Source organism: Helicoverpa zea, chromosome 7 (assembly GCF_022581195.2).
Source record: "Helicoverpa zea isolate HzStark_Cry1AcR chromosome 7, ilHelZeax1.1, whole genome shotgun sequence".
Lineage (NCBI taxonomy): Eukaryota > Metazoa > Arthropoda > Insecta > Lepidoptera > Noctuidae > Helicoverpa > Helicoverpa zea.
Window position 1 is genome coordinate 2119018 of NC_061458.1, and position 17560 is coordinate 2136577.

The following is a 17560-nucleotide window of genomic DNA, read 5'->3' on the forward strand; positions in this document are numbered from 1 at the left end:
GATTGAAAATAACTAATTATGTCTTAAAGGTCATGGGGCATATCTGACCCGCTTTGTAAAAAGTGGCGGACATGAATCAAAGTAGTTTTAAATCGTGGAGAATGGTATGACGTTTCTTTGAATATAAATATTTTATTAAAATTCCATGGAGACGAATGTCCAGGATCGTTTGAAAAATATAAAAGACAAGCAGTTTCAGAGGATTGTACAGGTTGCAATGCTAGTTTTTATTGTTAAAGACATTTCATAAAGAAGGAAGGTGCCAATCCGGATGACCAGGATCTGATGAGGATCTGGAAACCCTGAGAAATCGAGGGCAACTCTTGAATATTGTAGGCACGCATCGAGTCATAACCAGACATGTGAGTGTATTTTTGAGGGTACTGGTAAACAGTGAAGGTTTGGAGCTGATTTGATTATGGAGACTACAGAGAGTCAAGGAAACTCCCGAACGGTATGTTGCAACTACCACGTGTTTGGGCTTATTTTATTCGTATTGGCGAAGACTTTCCACAAAGATAGGTTTGACTGCCATTGTGGGATCGACAGCTAAGATCAGATATAGTTATGGGAACTCCTTTACAAATTATAACGTAACCTTGTGTTGGAGCTTATTTTATTTTAGGTGATGAGAATTCACTACAACTTGGGTTAAAGCAGCCATTGCAGGAATGGGATCTTTTATTTTTGAGGGATTAATCACCTAAAGAGCCCCAGTTTCAGGTTTTTTTCGAAACCGCCTGACGACTTGTAGCTGTCGAATTGTAACAACGACTTCTAGAGAGTAGGATTCGGGGCTGCTGGCTTTACGTTTCTAGAGCCTTGACAAAAGTGTAATTCTGTCCCTTTCTTTGTTTTATAAAGTCGGCATTATTTTATTTTGTAGCATTTTACAAACAAATCCAACTTTAAACATATAAAAAAGCAACAAGAAAACAAAAGCAAGAAAGAAATTAAAAAGATGTTAGGTGCATCGGTCTAGAAGTCGGTGTCTAGAGGATGCATCTATATTTATTTAACCACCGAGATCTAGACCGATGCATATAAACAGTTTTCTTGTTGTTTTAGAAGTTGTTTTTTTTTTTTTGTAAAAAGTTTTTATTTTTAACTTTTGTGAAAAGTTCTTGTCAATACGAATAATGTAAGCCCAAACACGACGTAACTAAAACATACCGAGTTCTCTCGACTTTCTCACGTCTCCATCATCACATAAGCTCTAAACCTTCACTGTTTGATAGTATCACCAGACATACATCTGAGAATCAAGTTTTAATCCTATGCATGCCTACAATTCCTGATAGTTGCCCTCGATTTCTCAGGATTTCCATCATCAGATCCTGACCTGATGACAATGGAAATAAACGGCGAGTATACTCTTTCACTACAAAAAAAATGATTTCTCAAATCCGTCAAACTTGGTCGTTTAAATTCCTCATTGAAATGAGGAAAATATTTGATGTTTACACCTGATTTTCTCTAGATTCCCATGGTTCACATTGATGCGACTAATGCCATAGTAAATCAGAGCCTTTATCATTATACTGTGCTATATTTCGTTTTTCGTTTTATTTTCGTATCCGCCGTGGGTATGGTTTTCATACTAAGGACCTTTGAATGATTTAAAATTGTTCACAGTTTAGAGGCCATTATATTTAAGAAAGATTATATTTAGTGTTTGATATGTATTTCACTTTTTATTCAAAACTTTAATATCTCTACGCGTTCATGTGAAAAAGGGTAGGTAGTAAGTTTATAATTATTAAAAAAATATTTTATGTCATGTAAGCAAAAATAATATTTTAATATTTTATGTAACTTCAAATTTATCATTTTCGCAATTTTTCCTTTATCTGTACTATATAACGTTGCTTCGTGCCGAATTTTAAGATTCTGAGTTCACGGGAAGTACCTTGTAGGTTTTGATTCCCTAGCGTGTGACGGAAATTCGTCTAAGGTGTTGGTAAAACTGCTGTATCTTTTGATCGCGTTAACTTAGAAGTTTGATTTTTTCATTGCTTAAAGGGACAATAGACCTAGGTATTTGGTATAAATTTCAATTTGGTACCTTTATTCGTTCGTGAGAAATAAGGTAGTAAGTTTCATTTTATTAAAATATTTTTATTATATTATATAACAAAAAAATGAGATTTTCGCAATTTTTCCTATATTTGCATTATATAACAATGATTCATGCCAAATTTCAAGATTCTGAGTTTACGGGAAGTACCCTGTAGGTTTTGATTCCTTTGCGAGTGTCGAGAATTTGTTGAAAATATCGACATAATCGGTTGTATCTTTTGATTGGCTTGGCTTAGAAGCTTGATATTTTCACAGCCTAAAGGGACAATAGACCCGAGTATTTCATGTGAATTCCAGCTTGATACATCCACGCGTTCTTAAGATAAAGGGTCTTGACAGACAGACAGACAGACAGACAGACAGACAGACGGACAACAAAGTGATCCTATAAGGGTTCCGTTTTTTCCTTTCGAGGTACGGAACCCTAAAAATGACATATTATACCGTAGTATTTGCCTAGAATCAAATCAGCACCATACTACATGAGTTCAGGTACCTTACCACCGCCACTATGGCTAACATCATGAAATTTAATGTTAGTGGGATGTTACTTTTCGTGTTGTCGAAAGAAAACAAAAATAAATTAATGGGTTTCGTGGGCGGATTTAGCGATGTTGGTGGGCAAGTGGCTCGGTACTTTACGGTTTGGATTTCCGAATAGGTTTTTTGGTGTACTGAGAGTTGTAAGATGATGCCGTTTTTCAGTTGTTTTATGAGTATTTAATGTACATCACAGTTATAATGTACTTAAGAATACAATAAAAATAAATGTAGTAAAATCTATCATATGAGAGTTGTAAAGCACACACACAACCCTAAAGTTTCTGTACATTATTCTAGACTAGCCGTGACTTTCCCGCGGTTTCACCCGTAACCCGCAGCTATGGCCCGTACCGGGATAAAAGATTTTTCTAATCGGTTCAGTAGTTTTGGAGCCTTTAGGGTAAAAACAAACAAAACAGTGTTTAATCTTTATTATATTAATATAGAAGTATAGTTAAATATATATTTTTTAATAATACCGTAGACAGCACCGTAGTAGCAGACATAAAACAATTATTAGCAGCCACACAGCAAGGCTACACCAATTAGATCCCTCAGAGCAGGATATAGCGGGGATCACAGGACAGTGTTATTACAATTTATGAGTTGCCATGACATCATGCCAAACTGGGCCTGAGGATGTCGTAATAGGCCGCTAAGGATAGGCAGGACTGAGTGTAGCTGAAGCAAGGAAGAAGAAAAACAAATGACTGCGAATTGTAAATACGAAAGTAGCTCTGTCTGACAGAATTGTGCTGCTGGGGAGTTTGTTTTATCACTTCTTCTTCCCAACAAAAACATATAGGAAGTAGTGAAGGATGGGCGTTTTGGTGGCTGTCTTTTGTTAAAACCTTCAAAAAGTGAACAGTATTATGTACCTAACTTGAATAAATTATTTTTTATCTGTTTGTCCAGTTAAATTAAAGGCTGGCAACTGTATTTATGACTAACAGATTCTGTTGGCTAATTGATTGGTCATCAAATCAATCAAATCTGTCCAATTGAATCAAATTGAAATGAAAATCGAATTTGAAAAATCCTGCTGCTGTACAAAATTCTTTATTATTATTTCACTGCCAAGCCAGGCCAGCCTTGTCTGGCAAATCTGCTCAAAACACATATCAACCAATATATAATTCCACGAAAATTCTACGTATCTATCGAATGAATCAGTATTGGTCTGCCAAAGCTCCAACGCGTCAATCTCCTCGCATGTCAAGTGCAATAACTCAAATCGGTCATTACCACGAAGATTTAACTATTTGTTACGAGTTCCATGAAATTCATTTGTGTGAACATTAACGTTTAATGGTCTGTGCAAATGTGCCAACAGTTATCAGTATTATATTCCATGGTAACTGGCTGGTTTTATGGCTTGTTCGGTATTCCTGTGGGTGTCGATGAAGACCTTAAAATCGTTCCTATAATTTATTAGCCATATTGACTAGTGCATCAAATTGGTTAAAGTTTTTGGTTTCTATTAATCTATATCTACCTCAATTAAGAGGTTCTTTTCAAGTCTTCCAAAAAGTAGGGGATCTCATTTCCTGGTATTTTTTTTAACACGCTTCTATTAGGTAGACCTGTACGTAATTATTAAACGGAATTTAAGGTAACATATTCCTTTGTTATGCTATAGAATATAACCATTCCAATTTTCCGTTCCAGGAAAGGATCGACTTCATCGAATCAGAAATCCAGGAGATAACTCGAAACGCACGCAACCTCAAGAGCGATTACCTGTCACTTATAGAGTTAAAAACGTTGATCGAAAAGATGCAGACATTTTTCCAAGACCACAGCGCCCAACGGAAGATCTCAGCGTCAGTACAAATATATAACAACGATGCGGTGTTAGGCCATCTTGGATTCATAGCTGGGGTTGTCACCACGGCGAGAATACCGGCCTTTGAGAAAATGCTGTGGAGAATATCCCATGGCAACATCTTCTTTAAGCAGGCGCAAATTGATGAGCCTTTGAAGGATCCTATTACAGTAAGTAATCATTATGAATACTAACTTAGAGATGCTATTGGGGGTTATCAGGAAACCAATCAAAATACTGACAGATGAACGAAAATAGAATATTTGAAACCGCATTCAAAAAGAAGAGGTTTTCAGTTGGACCTGTGTTATGTTTTTGCGCGATTATCTCACGTTTAGCTGAACCGATTTTGAAGTGGGTTGAAACCCGCAGCATTCGTCGTTCATCGCCAGACTTAGAAGAAAGTTTTAAGTAAATTATTCATGTCCTTTACATGTTTTTGTTACAAGATTTTTGTTTATATACTTTTTACTTCGCAAACTTTATGCTAATCGCTATTGCTAAGCAGTATTGATTCAATATTTTGACAAGCCTTGAAAAGGTCGTGAGTTCAAATCAAGTTCATGTTTTAGCCCTTGAACTTTATGAAAAGCCTACGCGTTTAGGCTCATTTTTGCTATGTATGATATCCGTAACCCTTTTGGATATTTATTAATGGTACCTAGGTAGACATGTTACTTGAGTGACGTCATATGACGTTCGCTGACGTATTATGAACAGATAAAACAATTGAATGTCTATTATTATATAAGTATCTTTATCTTTATTAAGTTCAATTCGCAGCTGTAAAGGTCTGTCGAGGTTATATTTTTGGAGGTGTATTTACATCAACGTATACAGGGATAAGGATTCATAAGCATACGGAATCCCAGTGCCGGATTAACCATAAGCAAGAGTAGCAATTAAGATAAATTATTGTTAATGAGCAAAATTAGACAACATTTGAAATTAAAGTGAATTTGGATCAATGGCAAATGACGATCTCTGTTCCTACTGAAAACTAAACCAGAGCTACAAAATATAAAATAATTTAAAATCGCTTCCCTACAAGACCTTAATAAAATTGGGACATAAACAAAATAATATCACCAAATCGAAGATAATACAGGCTAAATTTATTCGCCGTTAACAAAATATATTGGCTGCCAATATCGTGGGAATAAAATAGCAAATTATCTATTTCTGTCCATTAACGGTCTGAAGATATACACTGCGAGAAACTTTGTGAAGGTAGCGTCGCATAAATCTTAGAGGTTTATCTTTTGTTGTAGTGTTACTATTCTAATAAATATTAGGTGTTGGAGAATGTTAGAAAGTCTGTTGTGTCATGTCATGGGCAAGTTTTGGATTTCTAATAGTTCATAGTCTTTCGAATGTAAAATATTTTGGCCTAAATCTCTGACGATGAAGTTTCTAACTGATCAGCTCATTAACTTCGAGTTTCTAAGTTAGCTTCGAGTAAAATATCTACAGGTGTACAATATACATGATTTGTTCATACGTTAATGTATTTTTTAAAGGTCGATGGTGACAAAATTATCAATTCTTTGCATTTTACCTCTATACAGTAAGATAAACTTAGGTATAGTAAAAGCCCAAAATACCCAACTCAGGCAAAGAACAAAATACACGTTGGTGGGTAAGCCTAAAAAGACCATTGTCCACTATGTCGTTGACCTACCTAAATCAAAATTATACATTTAATAACATATATGAAAGCTTCATAAAATGTCCAGTGACCTTACGTGTATCTAACACGCAAACGCCTTGTTACTACGGATAATTTTCAAAAGAACATTATTTTTGACTGGTGAAAGTAGCCATTTTGGATTTGATCACTATGATTAAAAAGGTATTTCAGAATTATTAATACTGATTGCTGATCTGTGTGACGATAAAAATGCTGATGATGAGTCGGATTGGAATAAGGAATGTCGTTTACTTTTTTGATCGCTGCAATTATTTTTTGTGGGGGAATTGGTTGCGTCATTTCTTCTTCGTCAACGTCTGCTGTTATGTATACGAAAAGGGTAGTGATAGCACCTTCAATTAAAAATCTTTAATAATGGGCATCTGACAGGTCGGACAGGTATCTATGGAGATCTAAGAGGGAGGCCTATGTTCAGCAGTGGACGTCCTATGGCTGAGATGATGATGATGATGATGAACAATGGGTGGTAAAGCGAAACTGTGTTGATTTGTTTATTTTTACAATAAAATACCTAAACTGACTAAACGAGGTACAGCTTTTTTGACCCAATTGCGCAAGAAAAACATATTCAAAAACAAATCATATTTCTAAATAATATTTTTGATGCTAGTTTCATGACCAACCAGAGTAATTATAAAGCTTAAAACCAACTAAAATTAATGATATTGCATCATAGTTGCAGTAGAACGCCATGTTATATTATATGGGAGCCCACAAGTGGTCGGTCGTTCACCCTCGTTTATATTGATTTTTCTAGACGTTGCTGTTTCCCCATTACAGAATATTTAGTTATACCTATAGGTATTAGGATAGTACCTGTTCCACCCACGTCCTGAGGGAGCTACTTGCCGCACCCGGGTAAATAGAAAGATGCGTCTTTTCTTAACTTGTAGGCTAGTACACCAAATATCATTTAAATCGTTTCAGTAGTTTTAGCGTGATAGCTCGAAAGACATAGATATAGACAACGTATATAGATATAGACATAGCTAAAGACATAGATATAGAGTAACTTTGGCGTTTGTAATATGAGTAGGGATTTTTGAATATGTGTGTCACACACGTGTGAGTTGTATATCCCTGACAGTTACAATATGGGTTAATGACCTTGTCAGAAAAGAATGAAAAACTGTCATAATGATTGTTAGTAAATGTTTTGAGTTTAGTTCCCTTTGTTGTTTGTGTTTGAGGTTAACGTTTGTGGTTTACAGACAGTAATCTGTTTGAACTTACGAGTATGAATCTTTTCGCAGTCAGCTTTGCGTTTGATTTAAGTATTGTTCGCATGATATTATAATACTTAGAATTATTTAAAGAACCCATTAGGTGCTCCACAAATAGAATGTGACCTTGTGATGAAACTTGCTTAAATTAAGTGGCAATATCACTAACCTATTTACCTTCCAAAATACCACGAAAAAATAAGTAAATTGCAGTAGTCCTAAGGGAGCTTTTACTAAGGGCTCCTTCCCTAAAAAGGGTGAAAATTATTGTTCAAACACACGCAAGCTAAAGGGTTTTACTTGATGATAGTCAAAAGGTCACATGAGTTTAGTCAAGGACAATATGATATTAGTTTTTGTAAGAATCTCTAGTAAAGAACTGCTCTCTTGTTTACCATTTATAACTGTTCATTTTGTGGCCAACTTATTACGCTTGGGAACTACTGCCCAAGCCTTGGTATAAAAAAATCTTATTTGCAATCTTGAAAATGGACCCGTAGTTCCTGAGAATGTCAGAGTAGATCATAAAGAAGACAAATGTTTCACATGTCATCATCATACTCCGAGCCTTTTTCTTTTTTAATTGTAGTGGAAAATGTTCTTTTAAATCGACAAAAAAAATTTCATAAACTAAGTAAAGATAAAAAATAACATGAAAATGGAGCCAAAACTGTATCACCATTATTAATTGATGAGTTAATTTTAAAACAGATATAAATGTTCCACCAATTACTACTTCCGTATGTAATAAAGCCATTTCACAGCTTGTTAACATTTCACAAGTTAAATATTTAAAACATTCGCTTGTAGCGGAAGCTATTAATATTAATGTAAATAATAAATTCTTCACTGACAACGTTATTACAGAACAAGATAGTTCTCATAATCTCTGCATTTTTTCATTTGAAAATATTATTAGTTTACGTGACTTTGACTTACGGCTGACTATAGAAACACCACTCTATTTTGAAGACAGCTTAAACATCGTATTCCTTTGGCACTTACTTCCTTTACTTACTAAACTGCTACGACTTAGGACTTTTAAGTATCATTTCATAGAATGTCAACTAGAGTCTAATGCCCGTTTTCACCAACAATCTCTTAATCTAAGTGCCACTTAGAATAAGGGCTCTCCCAATTTTGACATAAATAACTATGGATAAGGGATACCTAAACTTTGGTGAAAACGAAATTCTTATTAAGTGTTCCGTAAATGCTCTTAGGGGATCCCTTAATTTAGGTATTTGTTGGTGAAAATGGGCATAAATCTCTGCCAACCAGTTTTACCAAAGGGTTGCCTGGGTTACGGGGTTGAGGAAGCTAGATGGGTACTCGGCCCATAAAAAAACACTGATACCAACTGGAAGCCGACCCTAACATATTTGAAAGAAGGCAAGGCAGATGATAAAAGTGTTTTATGTGAACTCTTGATAATTGATCCCTTAAACTTCTCCTCATCATTCCAGGGTCACGAACTTCAGAAGACAGTGTTCGTGGTGTTCTTCCACGGCGAGCAGATCAAGCTCCGCGTGAAGAAGGTCTGCCATGGCTTCAAGGCCACCCTGTACCCGTGTCCTGCTACATATAAGGATCAGTTGGACATGCTTGCTGGAGTTGGCACCAGGATCAAGGATTTGGAAATGGTATGGGTTGTTTAGAAGTTATTAATTTTGAAAACGTTTTTTGTATTTAAGTGGAAATTCTGGAAATGGCTGGTGGTCTCTTGTGTACTCTCCTCGTGTACTACCATTGTCCCTCCTTATATACCCACTCCCTTATATATTTTTATATACTCTCCTTTATGCATTTCCTTATGTACTCCTACTCGTGTACTTTCTTTAGATATTTCCTTATATACTCTGAGCACCCTCCCCATATACTCCCTTAATAATTCCTCTGATGTACCTTAGTCTACATATGTACTTCCATTTGTACTCCCCATGTATCCCCTTTATAAGCTTCTTCCAACAAGCCTACAGTTACCTCATCATAAACTGACCTTACTAACCTCAATCTTCCAGGTGCTAGAACAAACAGAGAACCACCGTCGCCTAGTTTTGACGAACATCGCTCGAGACATCAGCACATGGATGGTAGCCGTCCGCAAGGAGAAAGCCATCTACCACACGCTGAACATGTTCAGTATGGATATTGTGAAGAAGTGTCTGATTGCCGAGTGTTGGGTGCCGAGGAGAGATCTGACTGTGGTGCAAAAGGCGCTGGAGAATGGCGTGGTAAGTTTGAAAATGAGTTATACCTTTCTTATAGTTATGTGATCTCAATGGTGCCATCCACATACTGTGGCCTATGTATATGCCTATATGGACAGTGGCCTATTACGGAATTAAGACTTTATTAACCTGTTTGTGTGGACAGAACATGAACAGATTAAATAATGAACTAACAATTACGCAAAAGTTCAGTGTGAGTAGATAAGACAAAATTGTGGCAACATGGGCGCCACTTATTAGTGGCCTCTTTGATAGATTGAAAATAAGACTTGTAGTTAGAAAAGTATATAATATCGTTAACTTTCAGAAAGCAAGTGGCAGTCCCATCCCATCGATCCTACACTATGTACCAACACACGAGACACCTCCGACCTTCAACAGGACGAACAAATTCACAAGGGGTTTCCAGAACCTGATTGATTCCTATGGAATTGCCAGCTACAGAGAAGTCAATCCAGGTAATTTTGGACCATTTAACGATAACTAAACAATAACCAGCCGTGAATTTGTGGACCATTGGTGAAATCTGCGATTAAACAAACGAAAATGCTTCCGTTTAAGTTTAATAGTGCAACCCTCCGCAAGCCTTGTTAATTTCACTTTTATATATTTTTACCAGTACCTAGAATTTTAAAGCTGAGTTTGACGTCTAATTGTGATGATTCCGTTGACAATTGCAATCTTAATGAAGTACTTGATTACGAGTCTATCAAGTTAAAGTCTACATTTCTTGTTTCAGCATTATACACGATCATAACATTCCCGTTCCTGTTCGCCGTGATGTTCGGGGACGTCGGCCATGGCATCATCATGACAGCCTTCGCCGCCATCCTAGTCATTTACGAAAAGAAATTCTCCAAAGTCCAGACAGACAACGAAATATGGAACATATTCTTCGGCGGACGATACATCATTCTTCTAATGGGAATATTCTCCATCTACACTGGGCTTATATACAATGACATGTTTTCAAAATCGCTGAATATATTTGGAACCAGTTGGCGGAATGTCTATGAAGATGGTGTACTGCAGAATCATACTATGTTAGAATTGGATCCTAAGACGGCTTATACACAAACGCCTTATCCGTTTGGGTTGGACCCTGCTTGGCAGGTGAGAACTTAGAAATTGTATTTAGGGGTTCTGTAACATTATATATAGAAATCACGTTTGTCATATGGGAGCCTCCAAAATTATTTATTTTCATTTTTCAATGGCTGAGTTCAGGACCTAGGCAGACCACTAATTACAAGGAAGGTTGAATTTAAATTAATACTTAGAATTACAGTGATTTTTTTTCTTTTCCAGTTCGCATCAAACAACATAATTTTCCTAAACTCATTCAAGATGAAACTGTCGATCATATTCGGTGTGATCCATATGGCGTTCGGTGTAACAATGAGTGTGGTAAACTTCAAGTAATTACTGTATTCATAGAAACTAGAATATTTAGTATGTTTCCGATCAGTGGTGATGATGATGTAAATGATGATTTTTTTGTTCCACAGCTTCTTCAAGAAGCAAGAGATGATATTCCTGCAGTATATACCGCAGATTTTATTTTTGCTGCTGCTGTTTTGGTACCTGTGCTTGCTGATGTTCATGAAGTGGATTATGTACTCGGCAGTGGCCGAAGGTATGTAAAAACTTAGACTGAAAAGCAAATACCTACCAACGAGTTTAGTATTAGAAATACACAACAATTTTTTTAAAGTTGGTAAAATGTAGTTTGTTAGGGAAGCCTATTGTTGCCTTGCAAAAGGAATACTATTTCCATAGATAGTTCTTAGCACACATGCTTCAGTATCTACTATTTTCATTTCAGACCCAGCATCAGGCACGTCCTGCGCTCCATCAGTGCTGATCATCTTCATCAACATGATGCTACTAAAGAGCTCTGAAGACAAGCCTCCCTGTCGTGCGATGATGTACGATGGTCAGGATCAAGTGCAGAAGACTTTCCTAGCTATAGGATTCCTGTGTATACCAGTTATGCTGTTTGGAAAACCGGTGTATAAGATGATTATGGCTAAGAAACGGAAGGTAAAGAACCTAATAAGTATAAGTATCAAGCATGAGTAAAACCCTAATATTTACGGGGATATTTCTGAAAAAAAATATTTTGGTATGTAGGAAGAAATATAAATGGGTTTGGTATTTACATCGATATATTTACATAATATTTACAGGATAAATTGAGACAATAAAAATATACATTTTCTTCCTACCAAAGAGAAAAAACCAACTGCCGACTGGTTTGACAAGTCTTCATTTTACGAACGTAGCTGCCAAACCAGCCGGCCAGTACCAATAAGTGGCGAAAGAGGTAGGTCACCACATCACCCCCCCCCAGAGACCTTCAAGGGCGATAATAAGCTGGGAAGTGGACGCGACGTCCTGACCGCGTCGTTCTGATGACGCCATCGTCAGCCGAAGGTAAGCCTCGGTTATCCGCGTCAGGTGAGTAGTGATGAGTGTTATTGTCGAGTGGTGACTGTGGTGAGTTATGTGCGATAGTGTTGTGTGGTGAGTGTGCTGTGGTGTCAGGGTCACGCAGTATGAAGGCCGGCTTGATGCGGTCTATCGATACTGTGACCTGTTTACCGTTCACCAGTAGTTTGAACACCTTGTCACCTCGTTCGAGCACCTTGTGAGGTCCAGAGTATGCCGGTCTCAGACCACCACCAGCAGTGCAGTCCCTAAGGAACACGTGCGTGGCTGTAGCCAGCTCCTTGAAGACAAATGTCTTGAAGCGGCTGTTGTGTCTGACTGCTGGTGCTGGCTGCAAACTCCGGACAATACTCCGAAGCCTAGAAAGGTAATCGGTCATGTCGACCGTTTCCTCGACCCGCGGGTCGAAGAACTCGCCTGGAAGGCGCAGTGGCTGGCCGAACACTAACTCGGCAGCGGAAGCCTGTACGTCTTCCTTGAAGGCACTGCGCACTCCTAACAGCACAAGTGGAAGAGATTCCACCCAACTGCTGCCTGCGTGGCAGGTGATTGCAGCCTTCAGTTGACGGTGGAATCGCTCCACCAGTCCGTTGCAGGCTGGATGGTAGGCAGTGGTCCTACGATGCTGAAAGCCAGCAATGCCGGATAGGCACTTAAAGAGGGCCGATTCGAACTGCCTACCTCTATCGGTAACGATATCCGATGGGCAGCCGAATCGGGCAATCCATCCACCCAGTAAGGCCTTTGCCACGGTTTCTGCAGTGATGTCTGCCAGGGGTATTGCCTCAGGCCATCGCGTAAAGCGATCGACGGCGGTGAGACAATACCGGAAACCTTGACACAGCGGCAAAGGTCCTATGAGGTCAATGTGGATGAAGGCAAATCTCGCCTGGGGCAACTTAAAGGTCTGCAGTGGTGCAGAGACGTGCCGTGTGGTTTTAGAGCGCTGGCAAGCCAGACAACTCTGAGCCCAGTTACGACAGTCCTTCCTAACCCCAGGCCACACATAGCGGGCTGCAATCAGCCTGGCAGACGCCTTAGTACCAGGGTGACTCAAGGAGTGCAGGCTGAGAAAAATTGACCTGCGCAGCTCCTTGGGTACAAAAGGTCTAGGCGTGCCGCTGCTGAGGTCGCAGTACAGCTGCTGTTGTGAACCTGGGACGCTAACCAACTGCAGACGCAGTGAGTTGTCCCCGGCGAGCAGCTGCTGCAGCTCCTGGTCATCTTCTTGTGCTGCAGCGATCCTCTCGACGGGCACAGGTTGAGTAATCTCCTCAACCCGCGAAAGGGTATCCGCCACGACATTATCCTTCCCGGAGATGTGCCTGATGTCAGTAGTGAACTGAGCAATCAGGTCCAGGTGACGGAACTGTCGTGGGGAACAGTTTTCTTTACGAGAGGTGAAGGCGAATGTGAGAGGTTTGTGGTCCGTGTAGATCACGAAGTCACGAGCCTCCAGCATATGCCTGAAGTACTTCACGCTCTCGTAAATAGCGAGCAGTTCACGGTCGTAAGGAGAGTACTTAACCTGCGCGTCGCTCAGCTTCCTGGAAAAGAATGCCAGAGGCTCCCATGCTCCTCCGGTACGCTGCTGTAGAACTGCACCTATAGCCTTGTCAGACGCATCCGTGACCAGCGCCATCTTGGCGGTGCAGTCAGGATGCGCCAACAGTGCTGCTCGACACAGACTGTCCTTGCAGCCCTGGAACGCCTCACGTTGGTCCGCTGTGAAATTGACAGGGTGCGAACCCTTCACGGAGTCGGAGAGCAGGCTGTTGAGAGGTGCTTGACAGGCTGCGGCATTCGGGATGAACCTGCGGTAGAAATTTAGCATCCCGAGGAATCTGCGCAGCTCCCTGACCGTTTTTGGCTCAGGAAAATTCTGGACAGCCTCAACTTTGGCAGGCAACGGTCTCGTCCCTTTGGAAGAGATGTGATACCCTAAAAAATTAACCTCCGACGCACCAAAGACGCACTTAGCACTGTTGATGACCATACCATACTCTCGCAGTCTGGTGAACAGCTGACGCAGGTGCAGCTCGTGCGTCTTTTGGTCTTTCGAGAACACCAAAAAATCGTCAAGATATGCGTATGTAAAGTCCAAACCCCTGAGCATCTCATCCACGAAGCGCTGAAACGTCTGTGCGGCATTTCGAAGCCCGAACGTCATGAACGGAAATTCGAAAAGCCCGAACGGAGTCGTGATCGCAGTCTTCGGGATGTCATCCGGATGCACTGGAATCTGGTTATAAGCCTTAACTAGGTCAATCTGCGAGAAGATGGTACAGCCAGACAAGCTGTGCGCGAAGTCCTGGATGTGCCGGATAGGGTATTGATCCGGGACAGTGCGTGCGTTCAGCATCCTGTAGTCGCCACAAGGGCGCCATCTATTGCCCTTTTTAGGAACGAGGTGAAGAGGCGACGACCACGGTGACTCGGATAAACGGCAGATACCGGACCGCAACATGTCATCAAACTCGGCCTTCGCAATTTTTAATTTGTCCGGTGCTAATCTGCGTGGGGATGAAGATACTGGTGGCCCTGGCGTAGTACGAATGTGGTGTACTGTATTGTGTCTGGATGTGTCGTGTATGCCGCGAGGTCGAGTGATGTCGGGATATTCCCGCAGTATGTGTGTAAACGCGGAATCACCGAGACTCACCCTCACCGAAGACACATCATCAGAGCGGCGGACAGGCGACGCCGGGGTGGAGAGCGTAGTATGGTTGTCGATGAGGCGTTGGTTCCTGCAATCGACAACCAAATTATAATAAGACAAAAAATCCACACCTATTATCGCCCTTGTAACGTCTGCAACAATAAATCGCCAGGCGAAGTCGCGGCGCAACCCTAGGTTTAATGTTAAGCTCACAAAACCGTAAGTGTTTATCACAGTGCCGTTTGCTGCACGCAGTTCATACTCTGTTTTTCCTAATCGTCGCGGAATCGCCGACCGGGGGTATACACTGAGGTCGCTGCCGGTGTCAACCAAAAACTGTATCTTCAACCTTTGGTCGGTGACGAAGAGGCGACCAGCGCTCGGACAATCATCGGCCGCCATCACAGATTGCCCCGCGCATTTCCCGACGTTGTGTAGTCGCACGGTTTAATACACTTCTTAGCGTTATCACCGAACCGCTGGTGGTACCAGCACTGCGATCTTCTGGAGCTGGACCGGTGACGTGAGCGACTACGGGAACGGCTTCTGTTGCGGGATAACCTCTCGAGCTTGAGCGCCATCTTCTGCATCTGCCGGTTTAGCGCGGCGATCTCGGCGTGCAGACCGCTGGTGGACGACGACGGTGCAGTGGCGACGGCAGCTGTTGATGCCACCTGCGCGGGACCGGTGATGACGTGGATACGGTCCGCTAACTCGGCCAGCTCGGCCAAGTCCAGCTTGGATTGCGACGCCACTATGGTCTGCGTACCTGCTGGCAGACGGCTCGTCCACATCGTCCGCAGAAACTCCTCGGGAACACCTGGACCGGCGAGGTTGAGGAGGTGCCGGTAAAACTGCGACGGCTTCCGGTCGCCGAGCTCCTCGTGCATGAGAAGCTGCTTCACCTTCTCCTCGCGTGAAGCTGACTGCCTCTTGATGAGCTCGGCCTTGAGCTTTTCATACTTATCGCTGGCGGGCGGGTTGGCGATTATGTCTTCGACGACGTCGGCGTATTTCGGGTCGAGGTGACCCGTGACGTAGAAGTATTTCGTCTCGTCGGTTTTGATGTTCGCCAGCGCGAATTGCGCGTCCATCTGCGCGAACCAAAGCGCCGGCTTCTCAGGGTAAAACGGTGGAACTCGCACGCCCACGCGGCATGCCTCCGCAGCGTCGATGCCGACTTTGCTAGTCTCAGCACCGTCAACGTCGGCTTTGCTGATCGACATTGTTGTCGTGCTCAGACGGGGTCACCAAATGTAGGAAGAAATATAAATGGGTTTGGTATTTACATCGATATATTTACATAATATTTACAGGATAAATTGAGACAATAAAAATATACATTTTCTTCCTACCAAAGAGAAAAAACCAACTGCCGACTGGTTTGACAAGTCTTCATTTTACGAACGTAGCTGCCAAACCAGCCGGCCAGTACCAATAAGTGGCGAAAGAGGTAGGTCACCACAGGTATTTTGTTTTTACTTGGGCTGATCCCAACCTAATCTAATTCATCCGTATTGCTTAATTGTTTCGAATAAAATAACATTTTTGCCTTGTGAGTCTTAAAAGTCTTTCAAAGAAAGAGTTTGCCTCATAAACATCGCGTCGCTTCAGCTACTGTTGAATAGAGGCCTTCCCTAAAGTTCACCCCCAGGTTCGGTCTTCAGCAAACTGCACCTATCACACATGCTTTCCGACGACAATCATAATCAATAGCCAACATTAGCTCTCTCTCTTTAAGAACCTATATCAACTAAATGGGGCAGAGGACGCTCTGTCTTGTTAACATCAGCACGGGGTCATAAGCCTTTCCTTTATTCACCTATTCTTATCTTAATTACCAGCAATACCAACAAGGTGTGGAGACAGGCGAGGAGGTGGAGAAGGAAGGTCATGATGGTGGCATGGCGGAGGAACTCATCACGCAGTGCATCCACACCATCGAGTACGTGCTTGGCGCCGTCTCTCATACAGCGTCGTATCTGCGCCTGTGGGCGTTGTCGCTGGCTCATGCACGTGAGTTGATCTGTTTTCTTGAAAAAATAGAGACCTTGATTTAACTAGAATCGATTTATAATAAACAGGGGATCGCGTTTGTTTAAGGTTTAACTCACATGGGGGTTTAGAGATTATACGTCTGAATTGTAAGGAGTCAATCATTATTTTGGTATCATAGCTATAGGTAAGCATCAGTCCGGACTAGTCCAAACAGTAACATTGTGAGCTTATATAATATACATAGGTTTATTCCCTGACTCTATTTCGCGGTCGAATACTAATCGTTAAAAATTAAAAAGTGTAGCTTTCAATCTCTTCTATCTAAACTCAAGAAATTAAGTTTACTTATCTAAAACTCCGTTGCAAGTATAACAAATTCTAAAAAGCTTTCAAAGCGTTACCAATTGTACCATCTCTCCTGTCTCCCACAGAGCTATCAGCAGTCCTCTGGCAGCGAGTCCTGATCATGGGTATGGGATACCCAGGCGTGAACTCGCTAAAGCTGTACGTGATATTCGCGGTGTGGGCGTTCTTCACGCTCGCCATACTCGTGCTCATGGAAGGCCTGTCTGCCTTCCTACATACGTTGCGGTTGCATTGGTGGGTATTTTGAACCTTATATTATTATGTATGATTTTTATGAACTAAGTGGTTCATGATAGCTTTGATGATACCATTTCAAAGATAAATTGCATGCATGGTAATTTCATCATCATCATGATGGAATGTAAAATGGATGGGAATGAATCGCTATCAATTCGTCAGACTTTATTTAATATAAGGCTAGTTTGTCAATAAATAAATGCCAGTTAAAAGTTCAGAATAACAAACACGAACTAT

The 17560-nt window shown here is 41.0% G+C and overlaps 1 protein-coding gene across 1 annotated transcript in view; it reads left to right on the forward strand.

Moving 5' to 3' along the window:
• Positions 1-17560, forward strand: part of LOC124631702 (V-type proton ATPase 116 kDa subunit a 1-like) — a 44290-nt gene that overhangs the window by 24225 nt on the left and 2505 nt on the right. Inside the window, exons 4-13 of the mRNA XM_047166252.1 lie at positions 4291-4617; positions 8848-9024; positions 9403-9615; positions 9920-10070; positions 10352-10725; positions 10921-11030; positions 11121-11248; positions 11438-11655; positions 16567-16738; positions 17152-17320. Coding sequence (XP_047022208.1) covers positions 4291-4617; positions 8848-9024; positions 9403-9615; positions 9920-10070; positions 10352-10725; positions 10921-11030; positions 11121-11248; positions 11438-11655; positions 16567-16738; positions 17152-17320 — 2039 coding nt within the window. The remainder of the gene's footprint in view (positions 1-4290; positions 4618-8847; positions 9025-9402; positions 9616-9919; positions 10071-10351; positions 10726-10920; positions 11031-11120; positions 11249-11437; positions 11656-16566; positions 16739-17151; positions 17321-17560) is intronic.